Source organism: Trichomycterus rosablanca, chromosome 17 (genome assembly GCF_030014385.1).
Source record: "Trichomycterus rosablanca isolate fTriRos1 chromosome 17, fTriRos1.hap1, whole genome shotgun sequence".
Classification (NCBI taxonomy): Eukaryota; Metazoa; Chordata; class Actinopteri; order Siluriformes; family Trichomycteridae; genus Trichomycterus; species Trichomycterus rosablanca.
The window spans coordinates 22,102,721-22,129,345 of record NC_086004.1 but is presented as its reverse complement, the minus strand read 5'-3'; the positions used below and the strand labels follow the sequence as shown (position 1 = coordinate 22,129,345).

At 39.6% G+C, this 26,625-nt stretch overlaps 1 protein-coding gene across 1 annotated transcript; it reads left to right on the top strand.

The window, feature by feature from the left end:
- The first annotated feature begins 296 nt into the window (after positions 1-296).
- Positions 297-25,821, top strand: si:ch73-60h1.1 (calcium/calmodulin-dependent protein kinase type IV). Its single transcript, XM_063012339.1, has 11 exons — positions 297-983; positions 6,493-6,571; positions 6,666-6,728; positions 8,399-8,481; positions 11,751-11,823; positions 21,728-21,818; positions 22,009-22,083; positions 23,078-23,153; positions 23,273-23,399; positions 23,510-23,662; positions 25,222-25,821. The coding sequence occupies exons 1-11, from the start codon at positions 877-879 to the stop codon at positions 25,681-25,683; spliced, it is 1,389 nt and encodes a 462-aa protein (XP_062868409.1). The 5' UTR covers positions 297-876; the 3' UTR covers positions 25,684-25,821.
- The last annotated feature ends 804 nt before the right edge of the window (positions 25,822-26,625 follow it).

Genomic DNA, 26,625 nt, shown 5'->3' with positions numbered 1-26,625 from the left:
TTCCGAACGACAGATCAACTCAGTGAAAGCTGTTTATTGGTGGAAAGCCTTGGTTTCACTGCATCTCCATTCACTCCTCCCTCCATGTATCCCTCCTATATCCCTCCTTTCTCCATCCATTTCTAACTCCATCCCTTCTTCCTCTATCCCGCCTCCTCCCGTGCCGTTGTCACAGCATCCTCACCACCTCCTCCTCTCCAAGCCAAGCGGCCGCGCCGAAGATAAACACATCCCCTCCGTACCCACGATCTGCTGCATTTTCAGATGCTTTTTTCTTTCCGCAGTCAGGTGGGAACATTCACGCCTGATCTGCGAGCATCTTTACATCATTCTCGCGTTAATCAGCGCCATCGAACAGAAATAAAGGCGCCGAGCGCAGTGAGAATTTCTGCACGTCTAGATCCTCTGTAGCATTACGATTCGGGCTGGATGTGAGATGTGCAGGAAACAGAGAAATCCAGTGGGATTGTTTACACCACGGTGAGGCCGTCTGGAAGCTGACAATGCGCTCTTTATGTAGTTCTAAACGCGATCATTAGATGTGATATCTAGTGTCTAGTCTCGTCTAGTCCTGTTTATTGTCGAGCGGATTTATATTTGGGGTTTAAAGCCCATGCTGTAGCCATAGTAATGAGCATCCTGGACCGAGCCTGGATGTGCGCACTCTGCTGGAAATGAAAACCTTTTAATCCAATTTAGATTTCCAGACTCATTTTAAACAGATTTGCCAGATATTCGTTTTAGAATTGTGGATCATCACAGCAAGTGTGAAGAGGATGATGTGATGCGACTTCCCTTGATCTGTAGATCCGGCCTGTTATTTAAATCCTGTCTGCTTTAAATAAAAGAAAACACTCAGGTTTAGGTGCTTCCACCATGCCAAGCTCTCATCCTGGCACTGGATCTCTGGACTACTGGGTCAACGGCTCACGTCGAGATGTCTCCGTGGAGGAGTTCTACACCGTTGGCCCAGAACTAGGGAGGCAAGTAGGACTGAATCTGCTTCATAATTTCATTTATCATGGCTTTAGAGCTTTGTGGTACCAATGATATTGGTAATGGGTGGCTTGTTATTGTAAGGTTTAGATAACATGTACAAGTTCAGATACATGATGTAGGATTTTGTTATAGTGCAGTGCAGAATTTTGTGTTATTTTTGTGTGTTTAATGTGATGTATGATATATTTATTATGATGTAACTTGAATAGTCATTGACTCATGAAATGTGGAATTTAAAGACTAGACATAATTCAGTTTTTTTAACTGATTTTTTAAACAGTAATATTAAAGCAGTGGGTATTGGTCTGATACTGACGTTTTTAAAGCAATTACTACTAAAAGTTTTGAATTACTTTATATTACAAATCTACATATTATAAAAATCTATATCATATTTTGATATTCGGTTTGGGCACAACTCAAATGGATTAACTAGGTCATAAAAACCCCTAATCGCCCACTATAAAAAGCTATGATATTTTAAGTCTGTTTTCCCTGAAAGACCATAACAATTCCAAACACAAGGCATCAAGAACTCCATACGTTACCAGGATGTTACGTTTCATTAAAAATAAGGCCCCTATCATAAAGCTAATAAGGGATGTTACTCAAAACATATCAAAATCCATACAAGAATGGTTCCATTATCAGATATTTGTATAAGCATAATGCACATTTCAGTCTAACCATGACTCAAAAAAGGGGCAAGCCGTAGCCTAGTGTTTAAGGTACTGGACTAGTAATCAGAAGGTCGCTGGTTCAAGCCCCGCTATTGCCAGGTTGCTGCTGTTGGGCCCTTGAGCAAGGCCCTAAACCCTCAATTGTTCAGACTGTATACTGTAACTGTAAAGTAAGTCGCTTTGGATGAAGGAGTCTGCTAAATGCCAAAAATGTACATGTCTAATTTTGTTAACGCTCCAAAAATGATGCAATCTGTGCAACTCTTCTTAATATTTTGGTTATAATGATTGATGATTCGGGTATGATGATTATATATAAGGATGCACTAATACAATCGTTCTGTTCTCAAAGCTACAGGCTGGTAGCCAATGCTAATCTGATAATAAAAATCTTAGTCGATTTAATACCATGTAAGGCATAACTGCAGTGGGCTCAGGGTAACAGATTTATTTAATAAAATGCCACACATCAGGGGATCAAACTAAAATGTGTGAAATTCAAATCTATACATATTCAATATATAGACCAGTGTTAGCCTAGGTGCTGAGTATTTAATAATTGCATTGTTAAGATTGTTTTTAAGTTTTTATACATGTGATGCATTGGATACATTTAATACAATAGCAGTCAAAGCATGCTGTTGTGCAAATGTGTTTTAAGGTATGTGTGTATCTCTAATTCTGTAATTATGAAGCAAAATTTATAAAGCATAGCCAAAAACATAGGGCTGAAGATAGATCTACAGTGCTGTTGAATATTGAATTATTTAATTGAATATAAACTGAGTTAATTCTATTAGAGTTTAATAGCTGTAATTTGGTCATGGAATATGCACCATTTAGGCACATGCCATTAATCAGCTCTTCTTCTTACTGTCAAAATAGATGGCATTAATGATTCCATTTTCTATTTAAGATTTTCCAATAACAGGATCAAATATCTGAATTTTTGTTTTTATCGATACTAACCAGATAATGCCTAATTTACAGTAACCAATCTCACTTTCTGCAGCTTTCTGTTGCTAATTTAAATGAAATCTCACAGCCGCAATGGCAGCAAGCTTGTGTTGTGGTTTTACATGCAAGATTTATGATGTTTTAGTCATAACATCATAATCCTTATGGGCTTAGCATTTTGCAACTATAACAGCCTCATGCTCGCCTGTGGTCTTAGTATTTTACCACACTTCTCTTTTTCAATAAAATACAAAAGATCCAACTATTAGCAATTAGAAAATTCCGATCCAACTTCGAAATTCTTAGTCAATGAGCTTAAATAAATGATAATGTCAGATGTTCAGCGGATATAATACATCTGGGAAAATCCGATCCAATACAGTGTCACAGGGTGGCGAGTGCCTCCAGACAAAGGCACACCTGCAGTGTTAAAAGGGATTAGAACCCAACTGCAGGATACTTAACGTAGACAGAAATGGCAAATGAACACAAAAACACAGAAAATGCAGATATTGCCTTAGGAAGAAAATAAAGAGGAGTGCTGAATTTCAGCCAGCTACTTGATCCGCCAGTGAGCCACAACTCAAGCACTCAAAAAAGAGCTCAGATGGAGGAAATCAGCACATTAATAGCGATATAAAACACAAGCACTGCCACACTGTTGGTTACTTGACACAGCTTGCTTCATGATGGCCACATAGAAATGCCAGTAAAATACAAGAAGACTGCAATAGCAGCACGGGACATGGCTTGCATCGCAGGTGGATGTCTTGTGACAGCTGCACACAACTGCTGGTAAAACCACAACAGAGAAAGACCACACCACCAGCTGAATTTCTGGAAACCAGATCAAACGAATGCCAGCAAAAGGGCCAAGTGAGAGCAGGATTAACATCATTAATGCAGGGAACGAGAGGGCTAGATAGCTGAGTAAGGAGGTCAGTTAAGCTGAAAAGTGAATCTACACCTACATGGGTATGCTACCGTAATACACACCCCTTGCTGGCTCATATGGGCATGTCAGTTGGGTATATTACACCCAGAGTCACCATATTAGGCCAATATGAGCTCTGATACCAAGACTTAATATTTAAAGTATATTTTCACGTGGATCAAAGGAGAATATTATAAAAAATGTCGTTAAAATGTATGTGGCCATATTGCACATGCAGATGTAGAGTTTATGTCTGATTGCCAGCTTACTGTTGAACCCTAGTGGCCGGAGTCTGTCTAGCCACAGAGCCAACCCTTACAATAACAGCTTTAATTGGGTCATGTGAGATGCACTGTTTAAACACATGCTATAAAACAGAGCTCTTTGTTAAGGTCTTGTGCACAGACCTATTAACTCTTAGATTTACATGATATTATATTATGGAACCTTAGAAGTTATCATAATATGATTGTAGGATAGACATTTGTTTGATTATTTATTGCAAACTCTATTTAAGTTAAAATGTAACTCAGTAAACAAAAGTTCTGAACTAATTTAGGCTGCATCCCAAACCAGATTCTACACTTATGGCAAAAAATATTGTCACCCCTGCTTTTTAGAAAATGCACCACTTCTCTCAATAAAGTGTTTAATTACTTTAAATTACTTTAGAAATAGATTATCATACATAGTTATACTGTACATAGTTATCATACATTTGTACTGGACTTTGGACCACTCATGTTTTGGTCACTGTTCCAGGTTTCTCAGATTTAAAGAGTGCCAACCAATGTTTTTGAGATCTGTCCATAGGTGTGTTGATTGAATTTAAATCTGGATCTATGACAGGGGTTTTCAACCTTTTTGGACATGCGCCCCCCTTCCGTGTGCTGACCATGAACTTGTGCCTTCCCTCAACAGCCCTTACACAGAAACCATTGCAAAAGAAACTCTTGACAAGCTAAAATAATATAATTGACATTGTGCGCATCATACATGCATGCATGCAGTTTTGCTGATTTAATATTTACTACCTTATTTAATGTGACGGCTGAGCCCGTTTCTGAGAGCACATTACAGAAATTCGTGGTTCAGCTTTTGATGCAGATGAGAGCAAAAAACGTCCTCGACTGAAACACCGCAGTGTTACCTTTCCTTATTCTCACTTTCTGTCAGTAGTCAGAAGAATCAGGGGAGCTAACTTTATGTTCCATGGGCAGAACGAGCCTGACTTTGCCAGGCCGCCATTGTAAATAAGAATTCATACTTAATGACTTGCTGGGTAAATTAAAGGTTAAAAAAAAAAAAAAAAAACAGAGCTGTTGCTCTGTGGTAAATTAGCAGTCAATGTGTTTATAGAGTAAAAAGGTTAGTGGATCAGATTTTAAAAATGGTCAACTCAATTCGATAAAGATTGTGGTTCAGATTAATATTGACCCTAACATGTACACTCAGTATCAAACCAGTGCATATGTAAATGTTTTCAGTATATATTATTGGTGCCATGAAAGCATGCTGTTGGGAGTTTGCTGTTTGTTATTGGTATTGAATGCAGTCAGAGGTTTACGATCAAGAAACAGAAAAAAAATACATGAGAGTATCAAGAAGAGTAAATGAGGAGAGACAGAAGCAACAGATATGGCTTACTGCTCTGTATTTGTGTCTACTGACCCCGGACACCTGATACAGATGTACCCTTATAATTCTGCTGGTGCTTTGGTCTCAGCCTGGTGACATTTAAGATCTGCTTCTTCGGCGGCTAAGGTGTTCAATCACAAAGCAGCAGATGGAGTGGTTCTTAGGCTCCCTGTGTGTACGGCCTTGTGATCTCACCAATCATCCATCAACAATAAAATGTTAACAGTTTCACAGAGTTCAAAAAAGTCCACTCATATACCTGGTGATGTGTTGATTAAGGATGCGCCAGTGTAATTCAACATCAGTATTAGGGCAAATGCTTGACTAAAATGCTAGAGCAGCATTTAATATATCGAACTATATTGACTTACAGTGTGTCTGGCTATGATCCACTGCTGTATTTAATGTTTTTTTATTATTATTATTGTTTGTTTATGCATTTTCTCCCGACTTTGGCACGTCCAATTTTTGCCCGATTGCGTCATGGTTCCTCTCCACTAATTCTCTGATTGAGGAGGACACAGCTAACCCTCGCCCCCTCAGACACGTGGGCAGCAGTCAAATGCATCTTGTCACCTACACTTGATGAGTGCATATACGGATCAGCACTGTCCACGGAGAGACACACCCTGATCAGTGCACTCTTTCTGCCTCTCTGTGCAGGCGCCATCGATCAGCCAGCAGAGGTTGTAGTTGCATCAGTCATGAGAGAGTCCCTATCTTAATATCCCACCCCTATAGGAACAACAGGCCAATCATTGTTCATGTGGCTGCTCAGCACAGCCGGCAGGCAGACCCGAGACTCGATACGATGTATTCGAGATCCCAGCTCTGGTGTTCTAGCGTGTCTTACCGCTGCGCCACCTTAGCGGTCTGTATTCAGTGTTTGGCGCAACCCAAATCTTGGGCTTTTTCACCCTAGATTGGTGACTGAGTGATAGAGAATACTCAGTGGGTGGCAAGTGGATGAAAGTAACAAACTTTAACATGACATTCTTTGAGTTTTAGAGTATTTTTAGCACTTTCAAATAGACCACCACCTTAGGAAAGGTAGTTTGGTTGGGCTTTACATAAGACTTTGCTTCCAGAAAAGCTGTATGCTAATTTAAATCAAACCTTGGTGGCATGTAACATGAGAAACCCCACTATTCCATTGTTTGCTTCCATTGTTTGTATTATAAATAACCTTTGTTTCAGTCTGAGATATCTCCTTCAAGTAGTACTGTATACTGTACATTTAACATCCACGCTTTATTGATTTTTTCTGTTTGTTATTTTCTCCAGAGGGGCCACCTCAGTTGTGTATCGCTGCAAGGAGAAGCAAGCAGAGAAGCCCTACGCTGCCAAGGTTCTGAAGAAAACTGTAAGTCAGCTTACTGTTACTTGCTAAGTCTATTTAATGCTTAGTTAAAAATAGTACTTAATTTAGGTTATTCATAGCTGTTATATTGTTGCAGATCGACAAGAAAATCGTTAGGACGGAAATTGGAGTCCTGCTGCGTCTTTCCCATCCAAACATTGTAAGAATTTGAATTTTTTAAATATATATTTAATATAATATTCAATATGCTCAGGTAGTGGAGCGGTAACACACGCTAGCCCACCAGAGCTGGGATTTTGAATACATCATATCAAATCTCATCTCTGCCATCTGTCTGGGCTGGGCAGCAAGCCGGATAGGGACTCCTCATAACTGAGCGAAGTAAGACCTCTTCTGGCTGGTTGATGCCATCATCAAGCTTTTTCTGTCTTTATTGGACTTACTGATTCACTAGTTACAGAATAGATTGGAACGTGTATTTAAACCATTGTACTTAATAACTAGTAAAACTTCATTTCACAGCAAAAACATTTTATTTGGCTGTTAATAAAACTTAAAAATAAAAGTTAGGAGCAATATTACACCTTTTGGGGATTTCCGGTATGAACAGCCCTCATTAAGTCATTCACAGCATCATAACTGGGTTGAGGTTTAAATGTTCCTTTTTATTTATTTATTTATTGGGATTTTAACATCATGTTTTACACACTTTGGTTACATTCATGACAGAAATGGTAGTTACTGGTTACACAAGATTCATCAGTTCAAGTCTTTAATGTCAAACACAGTCATGGACAATTTTGTATCTCCAATTCACCTCACTTGCAAACATACACAGACATGGAGAGAACATGCAAACTCCACACAGAAAGTACCAGGAACGCTCCACTTGGGAATCAAACCCAGGACCTTCTTGCTGTGAGGCGACAGTGCTACTCACTGAGCCACCGTGCCTCCCAAATGTTCCTTTTCAAAAAACTCAAATGTTTATATATTTAGAGGTTTTGGAAACATTGTTCGGTTGCATTAACATTGCATTGAATCACTATAAAGGTTACTTTAAGTTACTTTAACAAGTAAAGTCTATCCAGATCCTGGGGTAGCAAAGTAACTCTAAGATTCATCAATAAAATGAAATTTTGGTGCTGTCAGGAAGAGCTTTTATTAAACCAAATATTGTCTCGACATAATAGCCAAACATAATTTTGTGGTTTTCACCCTAAAGTCCTTTTATTATTACTATTTTAGTTCTAATACAGTACCATTATGATAGTACCATTGTGCTGTCTGTCCTCATTTATCACTAAAAGTTGTACTTTTGATGTGATCTGTGGTGAATGCTCACTCGTAGGGAGAGTAGTAAGAACACATATCTTTCTCAGTTTGTTAACAGTTTGTTTTATTGTACTGTGGATTCATGAACACATGAGTCTTTAAAATACTTTTGTAGCCTTTTTTCTAGTTTTGTTAATGTCTTTAAATCTATTAATGAGATCCTCTGAAATATGTTTTGATCAGGACATGGGTTATATAAACAGTAGAGTAGACAGTAGAGCTCTGTGTGTTCACCTCCATTCTCATTTTATTAATTAGCACATGTAATGGAAAGCCTGAACTGTTGATGATGGATCAAACCAAATTTCATGAGTAGTTTAAGGCAGATATCCAAGTAAATCTAACTGATGTTTCTTAATTTTACCTGATCAAAGTAAACAAACAAAGTAGTCAAAATGTGCTTAGCATATCTGTTGGCAAATCTCTTATTTGATCTTAAAGAATCAAATTTGTTCAGTTTTGTCTTTTTCTAGATTTTTTTACATGTCCATCTTCTTTTTATTTTAAAATGTTTATTCTCTGTATGGTTCATAGATCCGTCTGAAAGAGATTTTTGAAACGGAAACAGAGATTTCACTTATCCTAGAGCTGGTCACTGGTGGAGAACTCTTTGACAGGTGTGTCTTTGTAATCTGCTTGCTCTCAGTAAAGATCTGTTCAGGATTCTGTCTTTGATGACTAAATTAAAGGAAACAGGATATGAACTCAGCCATGAACTCAGAATGGTGGCTTTAAATGAGAGAATTACATTGAACCTAGATGTCAAGATTTAAAATCTATTAAATAACGATGCTTTTATTTCGGATAATAATGATTATTGCTGAAATAATGGGCAAATATCTATTGATTCTAACATGTATTGATTTCTAATTCCAAACATGACAGGCTAAACATGGCCAACCAAGCTAGTGCTCAGCACTTGAGATACAAGAAATTTTACCAAATTTAGTTTCTGTCATTCTAAAATTTCTGTACCAGGGCTGGATGCATCTTTTTAAAGAGAGAACAAGGTGTGATCCCCATACACATGTAAGATAGGACATAGAACCCATTCGCAAATGTTTAATCAATGTAGAACGATATGTTCACAGAAGAAAGTGTAAGAAGAAAGTGGATAGAAAAGGGACAGTGCAGAAATGCAACTCCGGCCTTCTGCTATAAGCCAGCCATTGAAACCAGAACCTGCCGGCATGGCTACTCGTTTGGCTCCAGAAATGGATATTGCGGCGTTACTGGGGCAATTCACTTTCCCAATGTGTCTTTGTAAATGTCACAAAACTGGGGACAGTTCCCAGAAAGGTCAGTGTGCCCACATAAAGCTGTCAAAGAAGAAAGAGAGAAGCCATGGTATATAGAAAACCTTCCAGTGTTTCAGGCAAATTTGAGTCATGGCTGACCATTTTGAACCAATCTTTGTGAGTTTACTGTCAATCAGTTCAAAAATGACATTTCTCAGTGCAAGATAGGAAATAATTTAGGTCTTTTATCATCTACCATACATAATATTGTGAAAAGGTTCAGGGAATCCAGAGAAATCTCCGATTCAAGACCTAGGAACCAATGGCTGAACAAAGGGTGGGGACTGACACAAACATAAAATCATGAATCATGAGGAAACCAAAGAATACATTAAAATATTACTGGAAGCGGCCGCTTAGGTGGTGCAGCGGTAAAAACACACCCTGGCTACCCTGCCTACCGGCTGGGCTGAGCTACCACATGAACAACGATTGGCCTGTTGTTCAGATAGGGGTGGGATATTAAAGCCGGATAGGGTCTCTCTCATAACTAATGCAATTACGACTTCTGCTGGCTGATTGATGGCGCCTGCACAGAGATGGGAAAAGAGTGCTGTCAGGGTGTGTCTCTCCGTATACAGTGCTGATCCGCATATGCACTCATCAAAGTGTAGGTGACAAAATGCATACGGCTGCTGCCCACGTGTCGGAGGGGGTGTGGATTAGCTTTGTTCTCCTCAATCAGAGTGGGAATCGGCATTGGTGAAGAGGAAGCATGACACAATCGGGCAAAAGGGGAGAAAATGCATAAACAAAAAAAATATATATATATATACAGTGTATCACAAAAGTGAGTACACCCCTCACATTTCTGCAGATATTTAAGTATATCTTTTCATGGGACAACACTGACAAAATGACACTTTGACACAATGAAAAGTAGTCTGTGTGCAGCTTATATAACAGTGTAAATTTATTCTTCCCTCAAAATAACTCAATATACAGCCATTAATGTCTAAACCACCGGCAACAAAAGTGAGTACACCCCTTAGTGAAAGTTCCTGAAGCGTCAATATTTTGTGTGGCCACCATTATTTCCCAGAACTGCCTTAACTCTCCTGGGCATGGAGTTTACCAGAGCTTCACAGGTTGCCACTGGAATGCTTTTCCACTCCTCCATGACGACATCACGGAGCTGGCGGATATTCGAGACTTTGCGCTCCTCCACCTTCCACTTGAGGATGCCCCAAAGATGTTCTATTGGGTTTAGGTCTGGAGACATGCTTGGCCAGTCCATCACCTTTACCCTCAGCCTCTTCAATAAAGCAGTGGTCGTCTTAGAGGTGTGTTTGGGGTCATTATCATGCTGGAACACTGCCCTGCGACCCAGTTTCCGGAGGGAGGGGATCATGCTCTGCTTCAGTATTTCACAGTACATATTGGAGTTCATGTGTCCCTCAATGAAATGTAACTCCCCAACACCTGCTGCACTCATGCAGCCCCAGACCATGGCATTCCCACCACCATGCTTGACTGTAGGCATGACACACTTATCTTTGTACTCCTCACCTGATTGCCGCCACACATGCTTGAGACCATCTGAACCAAACAAATTAATCTTGGTCTCATCAGACCATAGGACATGGTTCCAGTAATCCATGTCCTTTGTTGACAAGTCTTCAGCAAACTGTTTGCGGGCTTTCTTGTGTAGAGACTTCAGAGGAGGCTTCCTTCTGGGGTGACAGCCATGCAGACCAATTTGATGTAGTGTGCGGCGTATGGTCTGAGCACTGACAGGCTGACCCCCCACCTTTTCAATCTCTGCAGCAATGCTGACAGCACTCCTGCGCCTATCTTTCAAAGACAGCAGTTGGATGTGACGCTGAGCACGTGCACTCAGCTTCTTTGGACGACCAACGCGAGGTCTGTTCTGAGTGGACCCTGCTCTTTTAAAATGCTGCATCATCTTGGCCACTGTGCTGCAGCTCAGTTTCAGGGTGTTGGCAATCTTCTTGAAGCCTTGGTCATCTTCATGTAGCGCAACAATTCGTCTTTTAAGATCCTCAGAGAGTTCTTTGCCATGAGGTGCCATGTTGGAACTTTCAGTGACCAGTATGAGAGAGTGTGAGAGCTGTACTATTAAATTGAACACACCTGCTCCCTATGCACACCTGAGACCTAGTAACACTAACAAATCACATGACATTTTGGAGGAAAAATGACAAGCAGTGCTCAATTTGGACATTTAGGGGTGTAGTCTCTTAGGGGTGTACTCACTTTTGTTGCCGGTGGTTTAGACATTAATGGCTGTATATTGAGTTATTTTGAGGGAAGAATAAATTTACACTGTTATATAAGCTGCACACAGACTACTTTTCATTGTGTCAAAGTGTCATTTTGTCAGTGTTGTCCCATGAAAAGATATACTTAAATATCTGCAGAAATGTGAGGGGTGTACTCACTTTTGTGATACACTGTATATAACTGGAAGCTACAAAAAGAATTGAGTTTTACAGAATTGAGTCTCTGGGTTCACAATAAATGTTTTACCAAATGTTAGAGCTAAATGAACAACATGCTAAACATATTTTAATGACTGTGTTTTAAAATGCTTTTTACAAACATAATTACATGCTTTATTTTTTCAGAATTGTTGAAAGAGGCTACTACAGTGAGCGAGATGCTGCTCATGTGATCAAACAGATCCTGGAGGCAGTGGCAGTAAGCCTGAGTTTAATCTGTACTGTTCAATTAACTGTGTCAATCAAATTGAATTGATAATTAATTCCAGATAAGATGATAAAGAAACGTATTCAAATATATATTTGGAAAAGGATTCAGAGCCATTTCTCAAGTGTCAAGTTTATTTTTAGGGTGTCTGTTCATATGTATTCTCTGATCATTTTTAATATACAGTAGTTTCATAATTTTTTTTTTTTTTTAATAATAATATTATTTTTCCTTTCTTTTGTGTTGCTTTGAGCCACAATATTGTCCTGCATTGGTTAAGTCTTCTGCAATTGGGTTTGTCATCCATTATCTCGCTTGCAGGGTTTCTTACCACACCTGCGTCTCTTATCACAATGCGCTCACCAGCCTGTGGCACTTAGGTTGTATTTCTTTTATATTACATTTTGTCACAATATGTCATAACAAGTATATAATAAGTATGGAACAAATTTAAAAGTATGAGGCAGCCACTTTTTAAAACCTTCTTGTATATTGATCAGCCATAACATTAAAACCACCTCCTTGTTTCTATACTCATAGCACCTTTTCATGCTGTTCTTCAATGGTCAGAACCCCCACAGCACCACTACAGAGTAGGTATTATTTGGGTGGTGGATCATTCTCAGCACTGCAGTGACACTGACATGGTGGTGGTGTGTTAGTGTGTGTTGTGCTGGTATAAGTGGATAAGACACAGCAGCGCTGATGGAGTTTTTAAACACCACTGTCACTGCTGGACTGAGAATAGTCCACCAACCAAAAACATCCAGCCAACAGTGCCACGTGGGCAGCATCCTGTGACCTGATGAAGGTCTAGAAGATGACCAACTCAAACAGCAGCAATAGATGAGCGATCGTCTCTGACTTTACATCTACAAGGTGGACCAACTAGGTAGGCGTGTCTAATAGAGTGGACAGTGAGTGGACACGGTATTTAAAAACTCCAGAAGCGCTGCTGTGTCTTATCCACTCATACCAGCACAACACACACTAACACACCACCACCATGTCATTGTCACTGCAGAGCTGGGAATGATCCACCACCCAAATAATACCTGCTCTGTGGTGGTCCTGACCTTTAAAGAACAGAGTAAATGCAGGTTAAAAAAAAGCATGCAGAGAAACAGATGGACTACAGTCAGTAATTGTAGAACTACAAAGTGCTTCTATATGGTAAGTGGAGCTGATAAAATGGACAGTGAGTGTAGAAACAAGGAGGTGGTTTTAATGTTATGGCTGATGAGTGTATTGTTTTGTTATTGGTAAGAAATTTTTTTTGATGCTATTTATCAGAATGGGGCTAAAACAATCACAGCACCACGGCAAGAAAGCCTTACTGAGAAGCTATTTATACCAGTTAAAAGGAAAATAACAACGTTACTGTCATGTCAGTTCCTTCACACCTCTCGAATGAACTCACACCCTGGTAGACAGTGTTGTAGATTTTTTTTTCAAGGAATGCCTTGACAGCTGATTTCACTTTACAGTCTTGTTCACACTTGTTTTGATGGAAATCTACTGGGTGGTAATGAATTTCGTTAAAGCTTTTGTGCGGTGCTCCATATGCAAATGAAAATATGTGATATGCTAATAGCTTTTCATAGCTTTCATGGGATCCTGTTTTATTTCCATAGCCTTTCTACAAATAACCCTAGATTTCTGAGACCATGTGTTTAGATAGCTTTGTGATAGGGGGTATTTGAACAGGCTGTAACAGATGTACATGACTCAATTTGTATTAAAATGTACATTTATATGAAAATGTATATTTATATGAAATAATTCTACAACCCCAGAGTTTCATTACATTTAGAGTTACATTTACTTTGACTTTTATATCATTGCAGACAGGATGAATCTGAGATATTTCATGTTTTATCTGCTCAACTTCATTTCATTTATTAATAAACATTAATTCCTGCATTTCAGGCCTGCAACACATTCCAAAAAAAGTTGGGACAGTAAAGCATTTACCACTTTTTAATGTTCCCAATTCCTTTTCACCAAACTTAAAAGACGTTTTGGCACCGAGGATTCCAAGTGATTTAGTGTTTCAGCTTTTATTTTGTCCTATTCTTCCTGCAAACACGTCTCAAGATGTGCAACAGTAGCTGTTGACAGGGGCCGTCGTTGTCTCATTTTTCGTTTCAAAATTCTCCACACATTTTCTATTGGGGACAGGTCAGAACTGCAGGCAGGCCAGTCCAGTACCCGTACCCTCTTCTTTCACAGCCATGTCTTTGTAATGTGTGCAGCATGTGGTTTTACATTGTCTTGTTGAAAAATGCATGGACGTCCCTGGAAAAGATGATGTCTTGAAGGCAGCATATGTTGCTCTAAGATCTCAGCGTACTTTTCTGCATTAATGCTGCCATCACAGAAGTGTAAATGACCTTTGCCAAGGGCACTGACACAGCCCCATACCATGACAGACCCTGACTTTTGGACTTGTTGCTGATAACAGTCTGGATGGTCCTTTTCGTCTTTGCTCATCAAAGACTCAGCCTTTCCTGGATGCTGCTTTTGTACCAAATCATGATTACAATCACCTGTTTGGAATCACATCATTATTTACTTTTTTTCACCTTATTACTAGCCCTAAATTGCCCCCAACGTTTTTGGAATGTGTTGCAGGCCTGAAATGCAGGAATGGAGATACACCAATTAGGCATAACATAATGACCACCTTCCTAATATTGTCTTGGTCCCGCTTTGCTGCCCATTATGCAACAAACTTCTATGCACTGTGTATTCTGACACCTTTCTATCATAACCAGCATTAACTTCTTCAGAAATTTGAGCTACAGTACCTCGTCTGTTGGATCGGACCACACGGCCTTGGCCGCCCATGACCCTGTCACCGGTTTACCACTGTTCCTTCCTTGAATTGCTTTTGATATATACTGACCACTGCAGACTCAGAACACCACAAAGGGCTCCATTTTTCCTGCTTCAAACACATTAACTTTGAGGATAAAATGTTTACTTGCTGCCTAATATATCCCACCCACTAACAGGTGTCGTGATGAAGAGATAATCAGTGTTATTCACTTCACCTGTCACTGGTCATAATGTTTTGCCTCATCGGTGTATATTAATAAATGAAATGAAGTTAAGCAGACAAAACATAAAATATCTCAGGTTCAAACTGTCTGCAATCAAATAAAAGTCAAAGTAAATGTAAGGAACACTGCATTTTTATTTAATTAGCATTTTCCATACTGTCCCAACTATTTCTGATTTGGGGTTGTAAATAATGTAACATTGCTTTGTATTTTATTCATGTTAATTTCTCTGTTACCTAGAATGTTTAACAAGTGAACTAAACCATTAGTCCAATTGATAATTAAAATATAAATAACTGAATAAAAAAGCTACATGGCTGAGAATTAAAGGAAACATTTACTTCAAATTAACATTTAATTATAAAACCTGTTCTAATAGCTGTTGACTTTAAACACCTCAGTGTTTTGAATGCATAGCTAAAAATGTTATGTTGATCATTATGCGTCAACTGGAATCCCGAGGGAACTCCTAAAGCTCTTTGAAAATAAGACCATGTGGCATCAAAGATGCTGTCATGTTTAAAAAAACAACTGGGGATCCAAATGGCTCAAAAGTGGGGCAGTAACGTTGTCATAAAAATAGTGGTGTAGTGAGCGTATATCCAGGGCAACCTACAAATGTGAAATAATCCTCTTAGAAAGGAAAAGAAAACATGGCAGTTTTGCTTCCTCCATTTTAATCTCCTGAGCAGGAGGAATCTGAGCTGCCTGATACTGAACAGCTTGGGAACACAGTGCATGTCAGAGACCCGGAAATAGCACTGAGGTGGCCATATGGGAGTTTTTATGCATCACTCAAAGCTTTAATTTTTATACACCGATCAGCCATAACATTAAAACCACCTCCTTGTTTCTACACACATTGTCCATTTTATCAGCTCCACTTACCATATAGGAGCACTTTGTAGTTCTACAATTACTGACTGTAGTCCATCTGTTTCTCTGCATGCTTTGTTAGCCCCCTTTCATGCTGTTCTTCAATGGCCAGGACCCCCACAGGACCACCACAAAGCAGGTATTATTTGGGTGGTGGATCATTCTCAGCACTGCAGTGACACTGATATGGTGGTGGTGTGTTAGTGTGTGTTGTGCTGGTATGAGTGGATCAGACGCAGCATCACTGCTGGAGTTTTTTTTTGTCACTGCTGGACTGAGAAAGTCCACCAACCAAAAATATTCAGCCAGCAGCGCCCCATGGGCAGCGTCCTGTGACCACTGATGAAGGTCTAGAAGATGACCAACTCAAACAGCAGCAATAGATGAGCGATCGTCTCTGACTTTACATCTACAAGGTGGACCAACTAGGTAGGAGTGTCTAATAGAGTGGACAGTGAGTGGACACGGAATTTAAAAACTCCAGAAGCGCTGCTGTGTCTGATCCACTCATACCAACACAACACACACTAACACACCACCTAAATAATACCTGCTCTGTGGTGGTCCTGTGAGGGTCCTGACCATTGAAGAACAGGGTAAAAGCAGGCTAAAAAACATGCAGAGAAACAGATGGACTACAGTCAGTAATTGTAGAACTACAAAGTGCTTCTATATGGTAAGTGGAGCTGATAAAATGGACAGTGAGTGTAGAAACAAGGAGGTGGTTTTAATGTTATGGCTGATCAGTGTATATCCTTCTCGGATGAGATCGAGTCCCCAGCTTCGGAGGACTAATTTGCTACACTACAATCGGGAGAAAATGCAAAAATAAAATAGTAAAAATTAGGGCTGTCGAAGTTAACGCGATAATAACGCATTAACGCGATCTCAATTTAACGCGATAAAAAAAAATAGTGCCGTTAACGCAAATTCTATTTGGCCCTGCGAGTCATCCGTAGTTCATGTTGAGGCTTGCCACCGTTTTTCATTTGCGGTTTGTTAACATAATGTAACCGAGCGTCGTAGTGATGCACTCGCTTAATAAAGAAATAAATACACGCTATATTCACAAGTTGTCGGGAGCAGAACACTTTTATTAATTCCTTCTGTTACGGTACCGGACAGCTGGAGTCATCGCGTTAGCCAAGCATGCTAGTCCATGAACTATGGAAGCCCCAAAGGGTCAAAACACACTCACTTCGTGTAGAAACGTCCATCAAATGTCACGATACAACCACAGAAAAGTCTGTTACAATAACTACGCCTTATCCCACCTGAAGCACCGCTGATCTACAATGTTTGGAGAAATTCTAACCTACAATCTGACATTTATACGAAGTCAAGGGTCTCTGCTGGATAGTATTACTGCCTAGTATGTCAGTGAATAAAACTCCCTTACAGTTTTCTCTTGTCCCAGCAGTTTTTAACATAAGTACATTTAGCATAAAATGTGTTCACCATTTTAACTGTAACATTTCACTTAAAAATCCCTGTTAAAAAATGCGATTAATCGCGATTAACTATATGAAATTCTGAGATTAATCGCGATTAAAAAATTTAATCGTTTGACAGCCCTAGTAAAAATACATAAACATGCAGGCCAACTGTAGATTTTAAGTTTTATGACCTTTTCTGAAAATAGTGTGCACTCATGGCTTTGTACTTGATGCTTACATTTATACTATATAGAAAGATAGTAAATTTAGACTGTTATAAAATCACAAATTATTTAAATTGACTTAAAACATGCATTCAGTTATGTAGATCCGTGCAGTTCACATTCATCAGGAACACCAAGTGCGTGTGACTGACTCATTTTTAACCTTCTCACTTGGTGTGCTTTGAAAGCATGATGATCCTCTCACATGAAATTAACACCTTGTCATATGAGATAGTTCCATCACAGCTATTAGGAGTGACATTGTATGTATACACAGATACAAGTGGGTGACAAGTTTAATTAAAAAAACAACCCAATTTGTCTGAATAAGGTTTTGACTAGCAAATATTGCCAAAACACCTTTAATGTATTTAGTAGTGTTTTATAATTGTACTGAGGGGGGAAACATGACTTTTCCAAGAGATATACCATAGTTAGTGATTTGATAAGCGCTGTCTAAAATATTTGTTCAGAATATCCCATATGGGAACTTGGGTGGTGCAGCGAAATAAATGGCACTATCCCTCTAATGCTGGGATCCAGAGTTCAAATTTCCAGCAGTGCTATCAGCCAGTCAGGCGTCTACATACAGACATCGGCTATGTTCGACCTAGAAATAGCACTGCAGTGGCCATATGGGAGTTTGTATGCATCACTCAAAGCTTTCATTTTTAGTACACTATATGGACAAATGTACTGGGACACCCTTTATAGTTTTTGAATGTATGTGTTTCAGCCATAACAATTGCTAACAGATGCATTAAATCAATTACACACATTAAAACCACCTCCTTGTTTCTACGCTCACTGTCCATTTTATCAGCTCCATTTACCATATAGAAGCTCTTTATAGTTCTACAATTACTGACTGTAGTCCATCTGCTTCTCTACATACTTTTTTAGCCTGCTTTCACCCTGTTCTTCAATGGTCAGCACCCTCACAGGACCACCACAGAGCAGGTATTATTTAGGTGGTGGATGATTCTCAGCACTGCAGTGACATTGACATGGTGGTGGTGTGTTAGTGTGTGTTGTGCTGGTATGAGTGGATCAGACACAGCAGCGCTGCTGGAGTTTTTAAATTCCGTGTCCACTCACTGTCCACTCTATTAGACACTCCTACCTAGTTGGTCCACCTTGTAGACGTAAAGTCAGAGACGATCGCTCATCTATTGCTGCTGTTTGAGTTGGTCATTTTCTAGACCTTCATCAGTGGTCACAGGACGCTGCCCACGGGCGCTGTTGGCTGAATATTTTTGGTTGGTGGACTACTCTCAGTTCAGCAGTGACAGTGAGGTGTTTAAAAACTCCAGCAGTGCTGCTGTGTCTTATCCACTCATACAAGTGCAACACACACTAACACACCACCACCATGTCAGTATCACTGCAGTGCTGAGAATGATCCACCACCTAAATAATACCTGCTCTGTGGTGGTCCTGTGGGGGTCCTGACTATTGAAGAAAAGCATGAAAGCAGGCTAAAAAGTATGCAGAGAGAACTACAAAGTGCTTTTATATGGTAAGTGGAGCTGATAAAATGGACAGTGAGTGTAGAAACAAGGAGGTGGTTTTAATGTTATGGCTGATCGGTGTAGAATCAAGTTGGTTATTTTACTTTTAAAGGTTTAAGATAATGAACAAATCACAGACTTCTTGTTTTAAGTGTTACAAAATGTCCCAACTTTTCCTGAAAATGGGGTTCGTACAGAGCATCCTGATTGCTTAATTGTATTACCAGGTAGACATATCTGGAAGCATCCACGTTTCTTATTTTTCTTCATGTTTTTATTACATTTCTTTCTGTGATTTTTGACACTGAAGAAATATGAAAAGCGAAATCTTATCAGCAGCTACAGGAAAAGCGAACACATTCTTTCTTCACCTAGCCTTATGCTTCATAGTATTTTAGGATGTGTTAAAGGAATAACATCTGTTCTTCGCCTCCACATGCCAGCTTAATTAACACAGCTCGGCACTGCATGACTCATACCTGCACTTTGTGTCTAGCTCACAGCGACCATGAGGCATTAATCATGCTTAAGTACAGTCACAATGTTAGAAAAATTAATAGATCTACAAGAATAAGTAAAGACCAGTCAGTCCTGTCTTTTGACTGCGGCCATACAAATAAAGCAAATACACACAAATAATGGAGGTGGTTAGCTTAGTGTAACAAAGAGAAAATATTATGATAGAGTCTTAAGTTTTGCTAGGGCTGCCTTTGACAGTTATAAATATATAGTGTACTCAGTAAGGCTTGGCTCTCCAGTATTCCAGTGTGTGTGGCTTTACTGCTGTGTTAATAAGCTCCCGGTGTTCAGCTCACACTTAATCTGGCCAGCAGTGGGCCAGAACTGCTCTCTGGATTATGCATTCACACATAAATGCACACTGTCAGCATGCTGTGTAATAAGCATTAAGCAACTAATGAGTGAAATTGAAACAGCAAATCGCTTATTAACTCAACTCCGCCAAATTAGACGGAAAGCTCGGATTCAGAGCGAGGCTTAGGCTGTGTAAAGAAAACGCCCATCTGCTGCAGTTCTTTCGGATGATGACAGGCATTTTCCATTTCAATTAATCTGGCCGGCACTTGGCCTGATTCAGTTAAATCCCCTAGGTTCCACTCGAATTCTCCCTGCTCTCACTCTGCTCTCTGTCTATTTGAGGAGTCTGACCTGAAATAATGAAGAATTAATACACAGCAGAGCTCATTAGTCTGTCACTGCACTTACTTGTTTGTTGTTTGTTAGACTTTGGTGCTGCAATGTGGTTTCATAAACAATTTGCAGGATTTACAATAAACAGATTGTTGTATTTCTATATATTACCGATCATCCATAACATTAAAATCACCTCCTTTTTTCTACACTCACTGTCCATTTTATCGGCTCCACTTACCATATAGAAGCACTTTGTCGTTCTACAATTACTGACTGTAGTCCATCTGTTTCTCTGCATGCTATATTAGCCCCAGGACCACCACAGAGTAGGTATTATTTAGGTGGTGGATCATTCCCAGCACTGCAGTGACACTGACATGGTGGTGGTGTGTTAGAGTGTGTTGTGCTGGTATGAGTGGATAAGACACAGCAATGCTGATGGAGTTTTTAAACACCTCACTGTCCCTGCTAGACTGAGAATAGTCCACCAACCAAAAATATCCAGGAAACAGTTCCCTGTGGGCAGCGTCCTGTGACCACTGATAAAGGTCTAGAAGATGACCATAGATGAGCGATCATCAACACTTTCAAAGTGCTTCTATATGGTAAGTGGAGCTGATAAAATGGACAGAGAGTGTAGAAACAAGGGGGTGGTTTTAATGTTATGGCTGATTAGTGTAAATCACTACTATAAGAATTGGTAAGAATCATTCCTGAAGCTGGTAAAAGCTACACTGTGTAACACAAACTGCTGAATTGGTTCGGCAGTGAGCCATGCCTGACAATTTTCAACAGTATGGTAGGGGCTGCAAGCACACCCATTACATTCTTTATGAAATATTATTTCAAATACAGTGGTACCTTGTAACTAGACGTCCCCTAAACTCAAAATCTTTGAAAGTCAATGCCCTTCATTGAGAAATTTGTACCCTTAAACTCAACGTTTTCCTTCAGCTCATTGTGTGTGTGACTGCTGCTTTGCTCAGCGCTCGGCTTGAGCGGTGCGGTAAAACGTCATGCGAACATGAGATGAATCTGCATTTGTGTGTTCAGCTGTGTTTTTCTCCTGTTTCACTTTTAAACTTGTGTTACAGCTCGGGGTGCTGAGAAATGGTGAGAATCAGCTTTTCTGAGAGAGTCTAACACACTTATCATTAAGAAAATAATAATAATGTAACTTAATGTATTAAAAGAATGACACAGAAACACTAAACCTCTCTTAATTATTGTATTGTATTTTTAATTGATTTTAACTGTTTTTAATTGTATTTCAGTGTTTATATTATATTAGTGTTATTGTCAGTGTGTAAGTGTCAAAAACAACCCCATTATTTTACATAAGCCTAAAATATATGCGGTTCCACAGGACCATGGAACACATTAACATCCCTATGGGAAAAAATACCTTAAAACTCAACGTTTTTTAAACTCAACGCCACTACCAGAACCAATTGACATTGAGTTTCAAGGTACCACTGTAAACACAGTTAAAAAGTTTATATTTAAGCTGTAACACAGAGGTTAATGGCTACTACTTGTTAAAGTAGTCAAACATATTGATTAGCTAAAGCGGAGTAAAATACGGTTTTACTGTAGTATTGAAATAGTTTTTTGTTATCTTTTCTTTGCAGTACCTGCATGAAAATGGGGTGGTTCATAGAGACCTCAAACCAGAGAACCTCCTGTATGCTGATCTGTCAATAGATGCCCCTCTCAAGATAGGTAATGACGTTTGAAATGTTATTTTATTTCTGTACTTTAATTAGCAGGGTAACGAGACTGAAAGTTTGTGGTCTGCTTGGAAATTATTTTTAGATAAGAAATGCATGCAGAGGTGATTTAACATAATGTATGGTAATAAATAAAACTGATTTAATTACTGACCTGCTATCTGCCCACTTCATGTTCACAGCTGATTTTGGTCTGTCCAAGATAATAGATGAGCAAGTGACAATGAAGACTGTGTGTGGCACTCCTGGTTACTGTGGTGAGATTTTATTACATAGATTAGTCTCAAAATTGCTGTACAATAAGACTATTTTTGCTCAGCGTTGCTTGAAGTATTCAATATTTCAAAATTCTGTTAAGTAACAGCAAGTTTCTAGAAAAAATTAAAGTAAAACATGGTAAAAGTACTTAAATAAAGGTTTGGGGAAGGACTATTTCTGCTTTAGAATGACTGTGCCACCTAACAAGGTTTATAAAGACATGCTTTGTCTAGTTAGATGTACAGAAACCTTAACCACACGGAACATTTATGGGGTGAATTAAAATATCAGTTGCGGCACCCAGGTGGCGTACGAACAACGAATGGCTTGATGAGTCATACAGGGGGGGAAGTCGGATAGAGACCTCATAACTGATGCAATTACGACCTCTGCTGGCTGGGATAATGTGGGGCAGGGTGTGGCTCTCCGTACACAAAGCTGATCTGCATACGAACTTGTCTCGTGCAGGTGAAAAGATGCAGTCGGCTACTGCACACGTGTCGGAGGGGGCGTGTGACAGTCTCGCTCACCTCAATCAGAAATGTGGATCAGCATCAGTAGAGAGAAAACGAAATGCAATCGGGTAATTGGATACGACTAGATTGCGAGGAAAATTGGGGAAAAACGTGGGTGTGATGAGTCTGACAGTCTGATACTCTAAGGACATACAAAATAGTGCATTAAAATGGTATCTGGACCATCATAGTGCCGTATTTAATAGGGTAATAAGCGGTGTGCAGCATGATCCTCTTCCTTTTCATACTGTTGAATGAGAAAAGCAGCATATAACTAGTGCACACTCACAAGTATATAAGTAGAGTAGCAAGGTTTTACTACCTTAATATAAACCACTACTTGTACTTATGTAAACAGATTGAAATTCATATATTAGCATGAAATAATCAGTAATAAAAACACTGAGAAGTCCTAGATATTTTGTTTTACTACTGAGCAGTAGGTGTATTTCCTATTTATCCTCTCAACCTCCATCAGCTCCTGAAATCCTCAGAGGCAACGCTTATGGCCCAGAGGTAGACATGTGGTCTGTGGGAGTTATCCTGTACATACTGTGAGTAAACAACTAAACAAGCTCTGTTATAAAAACATTACATCATTTTTAGCTGTACTAAAGCTGTTTGCCCAAAATCACATGAACACTCAGATCTTTTTTGTCTTTTCCTCCCACAGACTGTGTGGGTTCGAACCATTTTTCGATCCAAGAGGAGACCAGTACATGTACAGCAGAATCCTCAACTGTGACTATGAGTTTGTCTCCCCCTGGTGGGATGAGGTTTCTCTAAATGCGAAAGATCTGGTAAGGACTGCATTCATCCATTCATTATTTCATTGTCTGTCTTACTGGTGGTTCATCCTGGTCAGGTCATTAGTGTTTCTATTTTTTTTTTGTTATATTTATTCATACAGGTGAGTAAGCTCATTGTGCTGGACCCTCATAAACGTCTAAGCGTGCAGCAAGCGCTAGAGCACCCATGGGTACTTGGCAAAGCAGCCCGTTTCTCCCACATGGACACTACACAGAGGAAGCTGCAAGAGTTCAATGCTCGACGCAAACTTAAGGTTACCTTATCAACTTGCTGTGTTATTTTTTTTGTATTAAGATTTCACATTTACACAATTTTTACAATTTTATAGCATAATTTTGTAGTTAATATAGGAACAGTTAAGGGAAAAAAAACACATTTATTCATTGTCCATTTTACCACCGTTATATCCTATTCAGGGTAGCAGGCAGGGAACACCCTGGACAGGTTGCCTGTCCATCACAGGGCAAACACACACACATACTTAGGGGAACTTTTTAGTAGCTCCAGTTAACCTGACTGCGGGCAACACGGTGGCTAAGTGGGTAGCACTGTCGCCTCACAGCAAGAAGGTCCTGGGTTCAATCCCCAGGTGGGGCGGTCCGGGTCCTTTCTGTGCGGAGGTTGCATGTTCTCCCCGTGTCCCCGTGTCCGCGTGGGTTTCCTCCGGGTGCTCCGGTTTCCTCCCACAGTCCAAAAACATGCAGCCAGGCTAATCGGAGACACTGAATTGTCCTATAGATACCTAGCCACTATGATGCATAAACCAGTGCATTGTAAAAACTGTGCCAAATCAATAATACAGATCACGATCCGCCGGCGACCCCTAACGGGAGCAGCCGAGGAAATAGATAGAGTTAACCTGACTGCATGTCTTTGGATGTTGGGAAGAAACCGGAGCACCTGAAGGAAACCCACACAGACACGGGTGAAACATGCAAACTCCACGCAGAATGGACCCAGACCACCCCATCTTGGAGTCATTGCAACTCAGTAGTAGTTTTTTGTTAGAAATAAGGAACTGTTGCCCACCTTCTTAGTTAATGTAAAGATTTTAAACATCAATCATTAAACATCATATTTATTAATTCAAATCAGATTGTGTATATCTCTTGATGCATGCTCAAAAGATTGTGTATGAACTCTTAATATATATATATATAATTTGGGTCGTAGTGGGTCCAGCTCCACCCAGAAACAATGAGCCTTAAGGAAAAACACCCCCTGGACAGGGGCAACACACACTTATCTATTTACTCACTTCTACCAGGAGACAATATTAAGATAAAAATGATTTTTGTAAGTACTTTAAAGATATTACATTGCTGTGTGGAATCAGTTCTACCAGATGTGCCATGGTACTACCATCTACCTATTTAAACAGCAGACACAATTGTCACAAAATTAGCATTACAAATATCTATGTTCAGACCCTTATGGGCAAACCAAAGCAACGGTCAGAAGGACAAACTTAAGACGTCATTCAGAACAGACTCTGAGAGAAACCAGGCTGCGACATGGACAGCAGTTCCAGTGCATCAGGAACTCTCCAGACAGTGGAAAACAGAACAGAAATCAGGAGTAGAAATTGTATTACCATGCTAATACAGTGGGTCTGGACTGATCTGTTATTAAATTGCAGAACATGATGTGTTCCATAATCGCTGGTTGTTTTATATTATTACATACAGTCTTGATACAGACCACATTATCAACATGTTTGCGTCTCTAGGAACATACACTTTATGACAAATAAAGTATATCTTCTTGTCCTGCCAACATGTTGAACATTGACATTAATCTTCTTTTTCACAGGCTGCCATGAAAGCCGTAGTTGCCACAAGCCGTATGCACGAGGGCTCGAGACGCCGTACTGACAGCTGCGAGATCCCAGGCTCTGACAAGAACTCACGGCAATGCAGCATAACAAAATATTCCCAAATGGACACCCAAAGTGAGTCCGTCCCTGCTGAGGAAGGTATAGACAAGGCGGAGGAGAAGGAGGAATCGCATGTCCCAAGTCCTCCCATCAACAACCCACCAAGTCCCAAATCGTCAGCTCTACCCACCAGGCCACCGCTGAAGTCTGAGGGGTTAAGACAGACCACCGTCATGTCCATGGCTCCCGTGGTTCGGCCAAGGGTGCCGAAGAAGAGCTGCTCTGTGGATCCTGGGATTAAACATGATCCATTGCCTGTGCTTGCCAGTCCACCCAGCCCTACGAGCATCAGCAATGGCTTTGTAGAGACTGGAAACAGCACAACAGAGTGTCAGTGAGGTCAGGCGATGGAATCCAAAGGAATCAAGGGTCATCCCGTACAAACTGGCATGCCATAGTACTAGAGCAGTCCTTAAAATAATTCAAGTCCAACACTACTTAATATTTGAAATAATCTTTTGAAATGATCTTTAGTTGGCACAAATTGTTGGCAAATGCTTTTTCCAAAGTGAATGGCATTGTGGTAAGGTTAATACAGTTTGTATAGATGCTGATATTGCAGAGGAAAGACAAAATATAGTGCAGACGAGGCAAAAAACAATTTCTATTTTTTGTAATATTGATCTTTTAATATCCCCAAGTCAAAAATGCTCTTAAATTGTACCCAGTGCTACTGTTTGTAGCTACAACAAATCACTGGAATGAGTTTATTTGCTTTGCATGGCAATGCATACGTATATGTACGTGTATTTATCTTGAGATGAATTTCTGTATAGTTCCTATGATATGCAAACTTTAATGCTCATTGTTATTTTATAATTAGCATGAAGGTAAAAAAATATTAATGTAAAAGTCACAAATCGAGATGATTGAAGTTAACTATTAAAATGAACGTTGTAAATACCCCTTAAAAAGACATACACTCCATACCCAAAAGTATGTGGATGCTTCTTCCAACTTATAGATTTGACTCTTAACATTAAGCATACAGCCATGGATACAGATGAACAATGACATTAGAACTGAGGTTAGTGAATCAAATGTATGCCCTGCTAGAGCTCGTTGGCCATACAGAGGTAGGATACAAACAAAGCATGATTATCCTTAACTGCAGTACTTACTACCTAGTTCCATACTATTTTCACTTCTGTTAAACACAGACATGCAATTTACACTAAATTCAGACCGTAACATCCAGATGTTTCTACAAAAATCTAAATTTATCAAACTAGGCAGTGTTTTTGAGTGTTTTTATTTTTAATAAGGGAGCATGTGTCCAC